The sequence below is a fragment of the Trachurus japonicus genome, chromosome 21 (assembly GCF_045865225.1).
Source record: "Trachurus japonicus isolate A0001 chromosome 21, Traja_1.0".
NCBI lineage: Eukaryota > Metazoa > Chordata > Actinopteri > Carangiformes > Carangidae > Trachurus > Trachurus japonicus.
In genome coordinates this window covers 33,331,266-33,348,919 of record NC_140927.1, presented here as the reverse complement: position 1 = coordinate 33,348,919, position 17,654 = coordinate 33,331,266, and the positions used below count along the sequence as shown (strand labels likewise).

Genomic DNA, 17,654 nt, shown 5'->3' with positions numbered 1-17,654 from the left:
CGCTGACCTTTACTTTGAAAAGACGGCACGGACGGCACCCTTCAAAATAAAACACCCATTTATGGGGAGTGTATACATAACATGGACCAGATGTAGTTAATGACAGCGACACCACGCAACTATCTCATCACTGATCGATCATTATATTGATTAACTGATCAGTTATTTTGGTCTGAAAACGACCATGACAGATGAGGAATGTCTTCAAGAGTCAGAAAACCTCTGAATATTCAGTTTCTACACAACAAAGGGAGAAAAAACACGTTCTGTGCAGAGTCTGAGGTGAAGCTTCTGGATGTTGTCAAGGAGATAACAGACTGAATGTAATAATAATAATTAGCTGAGAGGATCAGACAGGAAGCAGAGAGCTGAGAGGAGCTCCTGTTTTTCATTATTGACCCGTTAAAGAGTACTTCACACGGAAACGATCTGAACAGAAAACCCTAAACTGCAAAAACTCAAAATACCAAGAATATTTGTCTTGTTTCTAGTCAAAACAATCTAATTCTACTTAAAATAAGACTCATCACACAGAAAGTAGCTTGTTTTTAGACACTTTTTTACTTCTTTCAAGCAGATTTTCATTTGAAATAAGTAGAAAAATCTGATAGTGGAGCAAGTTTTTCTTTCTTATTACAAGCACAAAAAAACTTCTTTTAAGTGGAAAGAGATTAGTTTTGACTAAAATGAGACATTTTGACAAGAAATGAGACAATTCTTTTTGGAAATATTTTGAGTTTTTGCAGTGTGAAGTGGCGTTGTTGCGTTCTCACTTCTTATTCCGCGTTTAGACGAGCGTTTCTAGGGTGGAAATCTGCGTGCATACGACAACGCAAAAGTCTGTGGAATTGAATGTTGTAGCACGCCAGGCGCCGAGGTGGCAGTGTCACTTTTCTGCGTTTTCAAGCCCCCAGGGCCTCAGACTTTGATGATGATGACGATGATGATGTGATGACACAGTCGGCTGCACCAATCGCTGTACGACCAGGGTCCAATACAAACACACTAAGAAACCTTGATGATGGTCTGTGACGAAGGGCACAACGCAACAACTCAGACCAGATCTGATCTGACTGCACCAGACTGTTCAGGTTCTGCTCAGGTATCTAGTAGAAACTAAACCAGGTGTGACTTCAGACTCCCCATCAAACATTAAACAGTGTAAATGTCAATGTGTTTTTTTTTTTTTGGCTGGTTTATATCTGTTTTTAATAATCTACCTTTAACTAAAGATATTTTCACTCTGTTCCTGTTGTAAAGTCGACGTCGTTACATCAGGGAACTTAAATCCATATCGCTGGTGTCAGGATTCCTCCTGTTACAATCAATCAATATATAGATTGTTAATCTTTAAAACCATGACGTCATGGTATAAAACCAGAGACGAGGCTCAGCTACTAACCTGCACACCGTGGTTTAAAGACTTCTTCATCTGCACAGACAAACACATGTTGTATATTATAGTAGAATATATAAATATAAATATAAATATAAGAGTGAAGGGCAGAGGCAGGTTAGACAGACGGACTAACTGTACTGTAACTACTACTTTTTGCTCAGTAGGGGGCAGTGTTTTGTTTCTTCTTCTTCCTGTTACACTATGCTCTGGTCATTATTATTAGAGAGCGATGCTGGACATAAGAGTTGCTGAATTATTACAAAGCTAAAGGGTGTTTGTGTTGTTTTTTCTCATGTGTGCAATAAGAGCAGTGTAAGTGTTATTTTTGAAATGCAGCTGAGCAAGTGTGAAAACCCACTGTCACTAACAATACCAACAATGTGATGTATTTATTGTATATAAATACACAAACAGAGACGATGTGACAGGAAACCTGTTGATGATACAAGACTGAGACAGTGACGATGTTTAGACTGTGATAGAGAATCAAATCCATGCCAGATTTAATCTGGTCGCTGGTTTGAAACATTGATAAATACAAATCTTCAAGCTGTTGTTATTGATGCTGCTTTTAGCTGATGTATTATTATTATTATTATTATTATTATGGTTATTATAAGAGTTGTTATTGGTTGATCTCAAACAGGAAGTAGCAGCAGCTGCAGTGTCTGACCTCTGCAGCTCAAAGAAGTAAAGAAATAGTTTTTATTCTTCTGTTTTTTGAGCTGGAGTCAAAGTGAAGAGTTTTTACTTGAATCTCTCAGCTGTTTAATAGATACAGTGCCTCCTCCTGGCCTCCTGGCAGCGTATTTATCTTCATTTGTAAACGTTATTCTCATTTTATCATATTTATAACTTAGTTCAAGTTTAAATATCGGTTTTGAGACGATCACATAAGAAAGAACTATATTCACTGCTTTTAAAGAGAACGGTTCTAATCTGAGTTTCATGTGGGGAGTGTTTGTGATGATGATGATGATGATGATGATGATGATGATGATGATGATGATGATGATGTGTTGAATGTGAGATGGCTCCAGAGATGTACCGACTGCATGATTTATAAACTATTTTTTCTACAAAAATTAAAATATATATTATATATGATTGATGTTTTTGTCTGTGTGTGTTTATTTATCTGTGATCTGTAGAGATAGATCATCTGACCCCTCCCCCCCCCCCTACCTGACAGCACAGAAATAGGTTCATCATGTGAGTGGTAAGAATAGACCTGTGGTTTGTAAATGTCTCTGCTGCCAGTGGGCTCAGTTCAAGGCCTCAGTCCTCTCTGACCTTTGACCTGCTTTATGAGGCAAAGACAAACATCACGGCTGTGGTCGTCTCCAGAAAGCCAGGGAGAAGAACCATTAGAAACACTATAAATAATATTATGTAAGTTTAGTTTTAGGGTTAGGGGTTAGGGTTAAGATAAGATCATCCTTTATTTGTACCACAGTGGAGGAATGTACAAGGTTGCAGCAGCAGACAACAGTAAAGGAAGTATAGCACAGATAATAAAGAGCAACAGCAATAAAAAGAAAGCAGTATTTGTAATAGAGTATGATTAATGAATAATAAGAATTTAAAAAAAGTATTAGCTACAACTAAATTTGGACTTTAAGATACGATAAGAATTACTTTATTAACCCCAAAGGAAAATTAATTTATGGAGGTTTAGTCACTTTCTTTATATATTAGGCTAAATAAAACACTACTTTTCTAATTTTTCAGCGTTTGTTTTTTTTTTTGATAGTAAGCTTGTATGATGTTATGAATATACCTGCAGTAGCTTTAACTGTGGGCAGGACCAACAGAAAAAACTTTTGTTTTTATTAGACCCTTTTAAAAATGCCACTGAAACAATCCAACTGTTATTCCCACTACAGGTAATTAGCATAAATGATGACAGTCCAGGAAATAAAGTCCAACAGTTTTATTTTTATGATGTAGCTAAATGAAAGACGCAAGTGTTCAGAGTTTTACTGGGGAAACGTTGGCCAATACATGTAATGAAATGATTTTGCCCAAAAATACAACATCATTTAAAGTTACCTGACACGAAATGTGAACTGCAAATCCAGGAGTCGTTGCCAGGAGCCCAGCCGTTTCTCCGGATTGCAGTGATCCATCTTGGTCTCTTTTCTGGTGCTTTAGGTCGCCGCCCGACATGAGAAATTGTTCCGCGACACAGGAAGAGCAGTGAACTGAGACACTGGGAGCTTCCGCTACAAACAAGCTTAAAATATAGACTTATTTCATTTTTTACGGAACAATTTCTCATGTCGGGGCTTCAATACAAGAGGGACATTACAGACGAGCAGCATGGAGGTATTTGGATGTTTTTTGGTGTGTCTTTTTGGACAAAGAAAGTTGCTATCCATTGACAACCGTTATATGGACAAATACCTCTGCGCGGACCCCCCCCCCCCCCCCCCCCCCCGTAACTCAGAGAAGCCACGGAGGACTCTGAAACTTCTCCCAGCCCTTAGTCCACATCAGGGTGAGTAGATAATGAGTGAAATTTGAATTTTGGGTGAACTATCCCTTTAACAACTAGAGAAAAAACAACTGATAAACATTCTACAAAGTAAAAGTCACACAATTTCAGAATAAGACGTTTGAGACATTTTAGTCAAAACTTGATGAATGAATTAAAATCTGCCAGGAAATGAATATAAAATAAATCCAGTAATAAATGTCGACATGTAAATGTTTGTTTATTAATTCATTTATTTACTGATTCTTTATTAAATCACGTTGTTGTTTATTTCACATCAGATTATTTACATTCATGGATTAAATCAGTTGGTTTTTTAAACTCTTCTCAGTGATTCTCATAAACTTCTTCTTGTTTTTCAGGTCCCAGTGATTTTTCTGTTGCCATGACGCTGATGAGTTCATTATTAAACTGTGTTCATCTCTGTCCTGTGAAGACGACGTGAGTGAGAGACAGAGACAGACGTGTAGAGACTGAACTGTCTGTTCAACAGAGAGAAGGTTTCTGTGACAGGAGGAGACTCTGCTTCACTCAACACAGACTCAACGAGGAACCAGGCCTGAGTAAAAACCCAGGATAGAGAGGTTGAGTGAAGGTGGTGTTGAAGGTGTAGAGGCGGATCAGTGAGTCAGAGGAGACTCTGTAGAAGGACAGAGAGCCAGCAGGACAGTCCACATACACTGCTACTCTGTTAGAGACAGAGGAGGAGGAGGAGGAGGAGGAGGAGGAGGAGGAGGAGGAGGAGGAGGAGGTGATACTTGTCCCTCTGCTATTGTGCCAGACGTAGTAACCACCACTCAAGCAGATCAGACTCCAGGACTGATCGTTCCCTCCAAACCAACTGTCTCTACTGTCTCCTTTCCTGCTGATTCCTCTGTAACTCACTGATACAGAAACGTCTCCTCTCCTCTCGACCTCCCAGTAGCAGCGACCAGTCAGACCAGTTGAACACAGCAGCTGATACCAGTAGTCAAATCTGTCTGGATGATCAGGATATGACTGATCCTCCTCCACACATGTCGCCTTCCTGTTGTTGTCAGACAGTTTGATCTCTGTGTTCACTGTGTTTGTGTCGATTGTGAGTCGACAGGAATCTGATGGACAGAACAAGACACAGCTGCAGTTATTGATCATTGATCAGTTATTGGCCGCGTTTCCCAGATTCGATCTTTCTTAAGGACTTAAGAAGGCTCTTAAGAAGGGTTCGGCTAAGACGGAGCGCTAAGATACGGGTGTTTCCCAGATGCGTTCTTAACTGCCTTCTTAAGATCACGCCAAAGAAGCTTCTTAAGAAGCTCTTAACGGGAGCTGTCCACCACCACAGTACTGAAACTGAATCAATCGATGCCAGGCAAATCGATTATTATATCACACGCCACCTATTACGCGCATAAATCACACACAGTGACAAGCGCAGCTGCACCGACGGGCGATGAATAAACCCAAAACGGGATTTCCACTTGTCAAACATGAGGTTAACACAGGTGTCGGCGGGCCTGATTAGAAACTTCTCCGCTGTTGTTGCCGCGTTGGTCTCGGGCAGCGACGGACTGGCCGTAGGTGACACGGCACAGCCGCGTAATGATGCGGCCGAGACGGCTGCGTGACCATGTGATTGATGTGTGTGAAAATAAAAACGTGCGCAGGGGCTGGCTGGTTTACAGCCAGACAACTCTGGAAAGGATGAAAACACAAGGTAGCAAATAGTTCACTTCATAGAGTATCCCCACTGCAAGTTGAAGCATTGCTGTGGTCTGGGTTCAGATCCTCCCAATAGAAAATTATTTTGGTGGTCAACACGTTTTTCTTTTCTCATCATCACTGAGTGATCAATGCAAGGCTACATGTGTATATAGGCTACATATATATTTAGGCAGTGGAGTGTTAATGCGTGACAGTCTTTTTAGTGCCAGTATAAAATGGCACGGGAGGATCGGTGTCACGGCTGCCACACTCCGTGATACTGACTGCATAAAAACACGATGCAACAGCGACACTAGGGGTTGATTTAAGAACGGCTGTGTTTTTGATGTTCATGCAGATATGGGACGTGGATGTGTGCGTAAAAATTATGATAAATGATAGTCATGATGATTAATTTTATTTGTGTGCCTGATGTGCAGAGCACACGTTATTCCTCATATTTAGGTTATTTAGGCTATTGTTCTTATTTTATTTTTTTATCTCTATTTTTTATTTCGGCACATATTTAATATGTTTTAAACATACGATGTGCACTGTTTAAATCTTGCTTAGTGTGATATTGATTTGCCTTGAAAAAGTGCTAAAAAGTCGCTAAGAAGACTCGAAAGAGTGGGTCAGCTCGATCTTACATTTCCTTCTTAGTGAAAGATCTTCTTAACCCTAGAACACTAACGTTACAAAAAGTAACACCATCACTAACGCCGGGTATTTTTTACCCGATATAATATACCCATAAAAAAATATTTCTCACCAAAGTATATTAAAATACAACAATACATGGCAAATTGAAGTACACTTCCTTAATTTTCCACTGTACAATGTTTCACAAAATGAAAAAAAGGTGTCATGGTGACCCTATAAAAAAACGTCCAAAATTTGTGATTTTTTTTTGTTTTTTTAACAAAAACTTCCTTAAAAAAAAACTAATGGAGCTGGGACTTTGTCCTTCAGACCACCCATTTGTGGGACACTTGAGCCTTATTTGGTGGAGTAAAAAGAAAAAAGAAGAATTTTCAGCATCACCAGAAATGGTCGCCAGATTTAGATACATAAACACTAACGTCGGGTGAAATCCACCCGAACATGTGCCTGCTGAAAAAACTAGGGATGGGAGCAGGGTAACATGCCTACCTTCAATGACATCAGTGAGCAGTATGAAGCTACAGGGACCCACGAAACTCAGACAACAGCAACATAATGAAAATTATGAAACAATAATTTCATGGGTGAAAATCACCCGACGTTAGTGTTCTAGGGTTAAGCTAAGAGCGACTCTGGGAAACACGTTCTTCTTTCACAGCGTTCTTAAGAGCGCTCCAAAGAAGATCTTAGCGCTAAGAGCTTCTTAACAAATCTGGGAAACGCGGCCATTGACAGTTTGATGAAGACTCATGAGGTCAGTGATGTGACAGTGTGAAGATGGTTGAATGTGCTGCTTTGTTTCCAGTAGGGATGCACATTTTGAAAAAAATTTCTGACCGATAACCGACGCTCGTTAACCGATTATTAACCGTTAACCAATAAGATTACGACGCTCCATTTAATTTTTTTTTTTTTTTTGCCATTAAAGGGACAGTTCAACCTTTTGTCAAATTGGCCCATTGCCATAACCCCTATAGTCATAGCAGTAGGTTCATTACCTTTAATTGTCGGTGCAAGCTGTTTTTAGAACGGCAGAGCAGAGCCAGAGTTGTTTTAGAGGTAAATTCATGTAAAACCACTGATGCGCGTTGCCTTCAGGGACAGTTTTTCATCAAGCAGTCTCTGTATTTCCCTCTAAAACAACTCTGTCTGGTAACGTTGTGTTATTATCTCATAGCGTGGTGATTGTGCAGGTCACAACTTGTCCACCAGAGCGTTGTGGAGTTGTTGGATTGTGTATTTGATGAGTTTGATGAGGGAAACCAAGAAATCCCATGAGCCTCCGTAGCGTAGCTCTGAGCAGCTCACGGCAGCTCACGGCTCTGCTCCACCGTTCTAAAAACAGCTTGCACCGACAATTAAATTAACAAACCTACTGCTATGACTATAGGGATTATGGCAATGGGCCAATTTGACTAAATGTTGAACTATCCCTTTAAATACACACGTGCGCTGTGACAGCTGATCAGTGCCACATCCACTCTGCTCTGTCTCAGCTGATCTCTCATATGGAGGTTAGATCGTCCAGTGTAGAACTGTTTTAGTTACAAAGTGCAGCCAAACACCAGACTGAAGGAGCAGCAGAGCTCCTCTGTGGAGCTGCAGGAGAGCTGCATCAGCCTCCTCTGTTATTTATTTATTCATTCATTGTTTTTCAGCGCCGTTGTTACAGGTGATTCACATCTATGTCTGTGTAGCTACATTTATGGTCTGATCTTCCTTCACGGGGGCTGCTGCACATACTGTCAGTCCTCCTGTGGAACTTTTTACCGCGAAATATGACTGAAGGCACGTGGAAATCTGCACTTGTCGACACGCCCCCACGAGTTGACGACAAGGAGCTAATAAATAACTGATAGTATTAATCGGTCAAAGTTCTTGTTATCGGTTAACGGTTAAACGGTTCAACATGTGCATCCCTCGTTTCCATGAATCAAAGTAAAAACAGACTTACACTTCCTCAGACCTGGTGTCAACCATGGGACTCCAGCAGGCTCCACCCTGAAAGGAGGAGGGGGGTCAGAGCAGCACCTTCTCTGTCAGCATGCACACATGGACATTACATGGCTCTCACACACACACTGTTTTATCACTGTGTTCACATGGAGGCTGGTATGTCTGGATGAACACTGAGCACAGAGAAGAAGGAGCTGGAGTCTTTATCTAGTGATGATACAGAGCAGGAGGAGACCAGGAGGAAACACTTCATCATGTCTTTTCTCCATCTGATGTCACTGCAGTGTGAGACACACACTTTCACTCTCTGACTCTCAAGCTGCACAAACACACGTCACAGCAAAGAAGATGAAGACACAACAGGTGGAGCTGACCAGCCCAGATATCCCACAATGCACCAGGAAAGAAGAAGAGTGCAGCTGTGAAAAGTGGATGCACTGCAAAAACTCAAAATCTTTCCAAGAACAGTTGTCTTATTTCTTGTCAAAATGTCTCATTTTTAGTCAAAACTAATCTCTTTCCACTTTAAATAAGACTCATCACCTAAAATCAACTTGTTTTTAGATCATTTTCACTTGTTTCAAACAAATTTTCACTTGAAATAAGTAGAAAAATCTGCCAGTGAAAGCAAGTTTTTTGTGCTTGTAATAACTGTCAGGTTTTTCTACTTATTTAAAGTGGAAAATTTGCTTGAAAAAATTAAAAAGTGTCTAAAAACAAGCTACTTTTAAAATGTGATGAGTCTTATTTTAAGTATAATTAGATTTATTTTGACTAGAAATGACATTTTGACTTGTCGAATAAGACAAATATTCTTGGTAAGATTTTGAGAGCTCAGTGAAACACAAAGTGAGTTTAGTGAGAAACACTGAGTGTGAACATAACTTGTGTTTGTTTGAAGAAAACTCCCCAGGAAGCTGAAGAATGAGGCTGTGAGCAGGTTTCCACAGGAGCCACAGCAGCAGTGAGTGGATGAAGGAGCTCTAATAGAAACCATCTGATCACAGTGACAGGACGGATCAGGATCTCATGATCAATGACTCTGTTCTTCTCTGCTCTTCACACAGATCAGCTGCAACACACTGACTCACGGAGATCAGTCACATCATGTGGAATAAAGCAGCCGTCCTCAGGACCAGTCCTGAGCTCCATCAAACCTGTCCACACATTTTGACTGGACTTGAAGTCAGAGTCCAGAGGAAGCAGAGAAACTGTAGCGCAGAGAGAAGCAGGCTCAGCTCAGAGCACATGGACTCAGACAGGAAGTGAAGCTCCAGCTGCTGGAGACTTTCATTAAGGAGCCTCTTTGTGGCTTCATCTGATCTGGAGTCAGCACACACACAGTCTGAAAACAGCTGTTTGATCACACACACATTCAGCCACAAACACTGATTATTACACTGTTCACTACACTCACTGTCTTCTGATTGACAGCTCCAGGCCTCTGGACAGTGAGGACATCTGGATGTCACACTGTGATTGACTGTCTCCTCAACACAACAACACATCTCATCAGGACAAGACCAGGATCTCAGAGAGACTGAGCTGATTATTGATCATCAATATCTGACCAGACAGAGACCTGATGGTGCCCCCTGGTTTCTGTCTCTTATTTCCTCCTTGGTTGGAGACGATGGGAGACGAATGTCTCTGAGCAGTGGACATGCTTTGATTCTTGTTGCTGTGTTGTTGTTAGTGTGTCCACACTCAACAGGTGTCTACAGTCTCTGGGACTGTTCAGGTCAAACACTCTGTTGGTTCAGGAGCAGTTCAACCAGCTGCAGCTGAAATGTTTCCTGATACACTCTGAAATAAAGTCTGATCCAAACATCTGGAGAGACTCAGAGCACAGCTGCCAACAGCTGCTTTCATCACTGACATCTCTTCTCCTGAATATGACACAGTGAGTCATGATGAGACACTGAAGTCATCAGGAGGAGAAACTCCTGGTCCCAGTAGTTCATCACTGTGACTGATGAAAGCTGCACAGCTCATGTTTGAAACACTCTGAGATTTTGGCTTCAGTATAAACTGTGTTGGGACGAGTCAGAATGAGACAGAGGACGTCAGTGGAGTGGGCGGAGCTTCACTGTGGCCTACACCATCTCTGGATATGGTCTGAGTGATGGGATCTGATGTCATCAATGCATGGAGCACCTGAGACAGATGTTCATACCAGGTGTGACCAGGTGTGAACGGGGCCATAGCAAATGTTCCAGCTCCTCCTCCTCTATCAGACAGTGTGTGTGGCTGCAGCAGCCTCTCCATACCTGAGAGAGTCCAGTCTCCAGTCTGGATCCTCCAGTCCAGCAGACAGCAGCTTCACTCCTGAGGCTCCTGGATGGTTGTAGCTCAGGTCCAGCTCTCTCAGATGGGAGGGGTTGGAGCTCAGAGCTGAGGCCAGAGAAGCACAGCCTTCCTCTGTGACCAGACATCCTGACAGGCTGAACACACACAACAACACACAGGAACCCTCTGTCAACACCTGCTGCTATGTTCAAGTGGCGTCAGATAAACAGCTGGATGGATCCTCACCTGAGAGTCTCCAGTCTACAGTGTGGACTCTCCAGTCCACCAGACAGCAGCTTCACTCCTGAGTCCTGCAGGTTGTTGTTACTCAGGTCCAGGTGTCTCAGACTAGAGGACTGGGAGCTGAGGACTGAGGACAGAGCTTCACAGCTTCTCTTTGAGAGGTTACAGCTGCTCAGTCTGAAGAGGAATTCAAGGAAAAACACTCACATTCTCAATATGAAGGAAATAACAGGTTAGAATCATAAATACACAACATTTCAACACAAACCTGAGAGTTTACAGTGTTTCTTACTCAACATGTTCCAGTTTGTATGAATAGATTTATAGATAGATTTGATTATATACTGTGATCTCTCACTCATCTTTGTATAATCATATATGTATATATTTGTTTTGTTGTTTGTACAGTGTTAAAATCACAGACTCCACCCTGCCTGCATCACCACAGTCACACAGCCCTCTGCTGCTGCCGCCTGCTCTCGCCGACCTTCCAGGCGAGGCTCAGTTCATCTCGAACGCACCTGATGTGACTGTACTGACCTCACTTCCTTTCTTTATTGATTTAAGTTGCTCATGTTGTTTGAATGTTATCATATTGATTTTTATCTCATACTAGAGACCTGAGTTTGACCTTAAAGTGAATCACCAAAACTGTGGATGTGTTAATAAGGTTTAAGAAAAATAACTTCATTCATCTTTATTATTTGTTTGATGCCATAATGTGTAATGTTCCATTATTATTTCATTGTACAGAACAAATCATCCACTACCCACACCAACTATCATCTATATTGTTTTCTCCAAACAATAAAATATTGGACCAGATTCCTGGAATCAGTGTTTTAATGTTCACACCACTTCAGATGTTCAGTGAGCCACCACCACCACATGCAGTTTAGTTTCTTCAGTCAGTGTTTGTGTCAGTTCACACTTAAAAAGAACTCCTTAAAAGTTCAGTTCATATAGATGAAAAATGAACTAATTCATGTTCATTTGTTCTGTTCATTTTTAAAATAAATAATCAGCTGTTGTTTTTCAGTAGAACCTCCTTCTACCTCCATCACCAGCCTCTACTCACTGCCACTAACAAACTCTATGAATTAATGAACCTGAAGAATCACAGACATGAGTTACATTTACAACTAAAAAACAAAATGTTGAGATTGAGAAAATATTTTACCACATAAACATTGAGTCATGTTCTGCTGAAAGTGAAAGACCAGGGGTCTTATTTATAAAACTGTGCGTGGGATCGTTACTAAAAGGGTACGTACGCCCAACAGCCAAGTTTTGCGTGTGCCAGTAAATATTCAGATTTATAAAACCCTGTGTACGCACACTTGCAAGCAAACTTCCCTTTATAAATCAGAGAGTTCCTACAAGTGTGCGCAGCTGAATCCGCTTCACGTTCCGCCCTGTACATGCCCTGTTTTAACCGTAGATGGTCAATGCAAACCACCACATGAATGTGATCTGCATGTCAATGAGCCTGACGTTCTGTTGTTGTGAATTAACTGCAGGTGTGAAAGTGGCGACGTGACGTGTTGCTGCAGCTGTTAACGGCGTCAGCGGCTCAGAACGCACGCGGTGTTGTTCCAGTGCGCTGCCCTCTCACATGCTGGACCCGGTTCGGCACATAGTTACAACAATGACAACAGTTTTAATCTGAAACGAGTTATTAACCATTCATCATGGTCTCCCTCTCCCTCCTTTCTCCTCCAGCGGTGCCGTGGTGCAGAATTACATACGCACGGGGCTCACCGCTGTATTATTTACAGTAATTAGACTGATCGATAAAACTTTGAATAATTAGCGGAATCAGTTACATTCTGAGGAATGATCAAACATGACACTTCTCTTGATAACAAGAAAACAGAATGTAACAATTGTGCAAACGATTAGGCTACTGGATTTTTTTTCCAGGGTTTGAGATTTAATTGACTCTCGATCCTATGTTCACACAGTATCACAGGATAGTTATTTACACCATGTATTTATCCCATGCAGCAGCGCCGTCCTCTCCCCCTCCTGCGCTCTGGGAGTGGACAATATGACGGAGAGATGGTGGTGATTAAATATAGAGAAGGAATTTTGATTTTGAATTTTAAGTTAAATTCTAAGAAGATGTTTCTGAAACACCAGTCCGATGCAAAATAAGGGCGCTGTTGAATAAAATCACCGTGGCAACATGGATCTAATGCATAATCGTTCTTCTCACTCTACATTTCCTGAGTCTGACCTCAGTTCACCACCACACCGTCTGTGTCGCCAATTCCAATTTTCCTCCAAACCATGCGTACGCCTGGGTCAGAGTTTGCTTAGAGCTGCGCACATTCTCCCGTCAAGTTTGTTTTTTATAGATCTCAACCTTGGCGTGGAAAGTCACGTACGCCACTTTCAGGCCCGTTTTGTGCGTATGCAATGGTTATAAATGAGACCCCAGGTGTAGTGAAGGTAAACTGTATGTGGAAATATCCAGGGGCTTTTTTCTTTTTTCACTTGTTTGTTCATCAAACACTCAAACAAACTGTCTTCAGCAGTAGTAGATGTGTCTGTACCGTCTGTACCACAGCAACATACTAGTGATGCTCGGCCGTCTCCATGGAGACGTCATGAGACGTGATGTAAAACTGTCATAAAACCTGAGCAGTGTTCACTCTGGGGACAGTGAACGCTGCTCAGGTTCATCATTTATAAACTGATTCATTCAGTTCAACGTTCACTAAAAACATGAACATGTCCAATGAAGCACAGCCTTCCTCTGTGACCAGACATCCTGACAGACTGAACACACACAACAACACACAGGAACCATCTGTCAACACCTGCTGCTGTGTTCAAGTGTCATCAGATAAACAGCTGGATGTATCCTCACCTGAGAGTCTCCAGTCTACAGTGTGGACTCTCCAGTCCAGCAGACAGCAGCTTCACTCTTGAGTCCTGCAGGTCGTTGTTACTCAGGTCCAGGTGTCTCAGACTAGAGGACTGGGAGCTGAGGACTGAGGACAGAGCTTCACAGCTTCTCTCTGAGAGGTTACAGCCGCTCAGTCTGAAGAGATGATCATGAGGAATTAAAGAAGAAAGGAGTTTATTATCTGTCCTGTTGAAAGACAGAAGGGTTTTTATATAATGATGAATAAATCCAACTATCTCTACACTTACAGAGCTTTGTTAGAGGCTTTGACCACTGGCAGCAGCCTCAGAAGAGCCTCCTCTGAAGCAAAGTATTTCCTCAGGTCAAACTCGTCCAGATCTTCTTCTGATGACAGTAAGATGAAGACCAGAGCCGACCATTGAGCAGGAGACAGATAATTTGTGGAGAGACTTCCTGAGCTCAGGGACTGTTGGATCCCCTCCACTAGAGAACGATCATTCAGTTCATTCAGACAGTGGAACAGGTTGATGCTTTTCTCTGCAGAGGGAGTCTTTTCAATCTTCTTCTTGATATACTGGACTGTTTCCTGATTGGACCGTGAATCACTTCCTGTCTGAGTCATCAGACCTCGCAGGAGATTCTGATTGGTCTCCAGTGAAAGACCCAGGAGGAAGCGGAGGAACAAGTCCAGGTGTCCATTTGGACTCTGTAAGGCCTCGTCCACAGCACTCTGGTAGAAGATTGTCTCTGCAGATTTGACTCCTGTTGTTTCAGTCTTCTTGGAGGTTGTTTGTTGTTGTGACATCAGGTTGGCCCCAGAGTTGATGAAGGTCAGATGGACATGAAGAGCAGCCAGAAACTCCTGAACACTCAGATGGACGAAGCAGAACACCTTGTCCTGGACCTGATACAGGCCTCTCTCCTCTTTAAAGATCTGTGTGAACACTCCTGAGTACACTGAGGCTGCTCTGATATCGATGCCACACTCTGTCAGGTCTGATTCATAGAAGATCAAGTTTCCTTTCTGCAGCTGCTCAAAAGCCAGTTTTCCCAGAGACTCAATCATCTCCCTGTTCTCTGGACTCCAGTGTGGATCTGTCTCAGCTCCTCTATCATACTTGACGTTCTTCAGTATTAGATGAACCACCAGGAAGTGGATGTACATCTCAGTCAGGGTCTTGGGCAGCTCTCCTCTACTTCTGGTCTCCAACAGCTCCTCCAGAACTGTAGCAGTGATCCAGCAGAAGACTGGGATGTGGCACATGATGTGGAGGCTTCGTGAGGTCTTGATGTGGGAGATTATCTCTCTGGCCTGCTGCTCATCTCTGAACCTCTTCCTGAAGTACTCCTTCTTCTGTGGGTCAGTGAACCCTCTGACCTCTGTCACCATGTCAACACACTGAGGAGGGATCTGATTGGCTGCTGCAGGTCGTGTGGTTATCCAGAGGCGAGCAGAGGGAAGCAGGTTCCCTCTGATGAGGTTGATCAGCAGCACGTTGACTGAGGTGGACTCTGTCACATCAGTCAGGATCTCAGTGTTGTGGAAGTCCAGAGGAAGTCGACACTCGTCCAGACCGTCAAAGATGAAGACCACCTGGAACTGATCAAAGCTGCAGATTCCTGCTTCTTTGGTTTCAGAGAAGAAGTGATGAACAAGTTTCACCAAGCTGAACTTTCTCTCTTTCAGCACATTCAGCTCTCTGAAGGTGAGGGGAAATGTGAAGTGTATGTCCTGGTTGGTTTTGTCTTCAGCCCAGTCCAGAGTGAACTTCTGAGTTAAGACTGTTTTCCCAATGCCAGCCACTCCCTTTGTCATCACTCTTCTGATTGGTCGGTCTCTTCCAGGTGGGGCTTTAAAGATGTTTTCTTGTCTGATGGTTGTTACTGGTTTCCTGGATGCTGTTTCAATCTGTCTGACCTCATGTTCATCATTGACCTCTCCAGCCCCTCCCTCTGTGATGTAGAGCTCTGTGTAGATCTGGTTCAGAAGGGTTGGGTGTCCTGCTTTAGCGATGCCCTCAAACACACACTGGAACTTCTCCTTCAGCTTGTTTTTGAGTTTAGGCTGGCATTTGTGAAGAGCTTCTGAATGAATAAACAACAGGTAATAGGACAGTAAGGTAAAAGTCCTCGTAACAACAGGTCATAGTAAATGAATGTAAACACACAGAAATATTTTAATCTAAATTCATGTAGTCATGGTGATGACTACAACTGTGAAATGTGACATCCCCTCACAAAAGGTGCTGAACTTTACCTGCTGCTGCTGCTGCTGCTGACGGGTCTTGTCCTGTTGGAGGAATGAAGGGAATCATTAATCATGAGGAGTAGCAGGACCAACCCAGTTGACTTTGTCCTCTGTGTGGAAATAGTTACAAAGCCAAGAGGTTTAACAATGGTAAAACCCTGGCTGCACTTCCCATGACTGACCTTCATTATTTCTCATCTTCTTCAGAATGAACGTCGCCACCTGCAGAACATTCTCAGTAGTGTACATGTTGACCATCAAGTCCACCGTTTTCTCTCTTCTTGCATCCTCCAGCTCACACTTTGGGATGGCAGGGAAACCATCCAGTAAGTCATCATTCTGCAGGTACCACTGGAAGCTTTCCAGCTCTGCACTCCCCAAATTCTTCAAAATCCGCAGCAGCTGCTCCTTCACAGGCGTCGCCATCTTTGTTGCCTGACAGAATCAGATCAGTGACACTGTTTCACTAAGACTGATACCACCATTTATCATGGTAAGGGATGTGACTCTATTTAGTGCCATCACATCCCTGGTTTGTTAATTAATACTTGTAATATTTGTAATATGTTTGTTAATTACTTAAACTTAGTATTTAACACTGGTAGGATAAATCTGAAATGTCCTCCATCTTTACACAGGACAAACATCAGTGTGACTCACAGCAGTGATGGCCAACAATAGACAGAAGGTATTTCAGTGTTCACTCAGACACAGTCTCATAATTTTGACCCAGGTAGTTTTTTTGTGTGTGAAATAATTCTGTTTTGGTGTGCATAAATTAAATCAAGCATCCAAAATAAAACTATGATATAAAAATTGTATGAATTGACTGTGTATATATGGACTTTCAAAAAGCTTTTGACGAAGTCCCACATAAAAGATTACTTGTGAAGAAGATCTGACGGTTTAGATGAGTAATTGGTGTGATACCTGTTTATTGAAATTAAATCCAGAAAAATGTAAATATCTGCAACTTGGAAGAGGGCATAACAACTGTGTTAACTATCTGGTTGGAGATATGCTTGTCCATAAAGTAGAAGAGGAAAAGGATATGGGTGTGGTGGTTAATGGCGCATTAGAATTTCAAAAACACATGATTAAATAAAAATAACTAATTCAAGGGTGGCCATGATAAAACGGACCTTCACAAACTTAAGTAAGGAAATTGTTTTACCATTGTATAAAGCTCTGGTGAGATCTCATCTCGAATTTGCAAGCTCTGTCTGGTGTCCCTATAAAGTAAAATATATTGAAAAAATTGAAGCAGTTCAGAGACAAGTAACCAAATGAATCCCAGGGAGGGATATGATATGAAGATATGGAGAAAGATTAAGGCACTTAAGACTGCCAACTCTTGTCTATAGGAGGTATAGGGGTGACATGATTGAGGTGTATAAACTTGTACATAAGATATACGATTCTAGCCTCGTAAACCAGCCGCTCCCGGAAATGCAATTCATTTCATTCCGAGGGAGAGTCTGGCCTCATCCCCATTCTAAGCGTTTGGCCTGAAACCCTCAGAAGGCCGAGCCAATCAGTGTCGCCGCTGTGATTGACACAGCACGTTGGCCAATCAGGGACCGACTGGTGCAAAGCCCCGTCCCTACACCAACTTGCTGATTGGCTGAATGGGATTGTCTGTCAACGCTGCTACTCCCGCCCAGCTCCCGCCCACCCCAAACGCTTAGAGGGGGGATGAGGCCAGACTCTCCCTCAGAAATGAAATGAAATGCATTTCCGGGAGAGGCTGATTTACGAGGCTAATACGATTGCACAGTGGAGCCGGTTGTTAGTTTTGGGA

General features: G+C 42.3%; 1 protein-coding gene across 1 annotated transcript; it reads right to left on the bottom strand.

Moving 5' to 3' along the window:
* Nucleotides 1–4,427: 4,427 nt before the first annotated feature.
* LOC146965602 (NACHT, LRR and PYD domains-containing protein 6-like) lies at nt 4,428–16,360 on the bottom strand. The gene is made up of 9 exons (XM_085765067.1): nt 16,036–16,360; nt 15,863–15,895; nt 15,389–15,690; nt 14,093–14,959; nt 13,893–14,008; nt 13,606–13,779; nt 10,469–10,642; nt 8,197–8,243; nt 4,428–4,990 (listed from the first exon to the last, which is right to left on the bottom strand). Exons 1-9 carry the CDS (start codon nt 16,277–16,279, stop codon nt 4,428–4,430), a joined length of 2,520 nt encoding a protein of 839 aa, XP_085621193.1. The 5' UTR covers nt 16,280–16,360.
* Between the last annotated feature and the right edge of the window lie 1,294 nt (nt 16,361–17,654).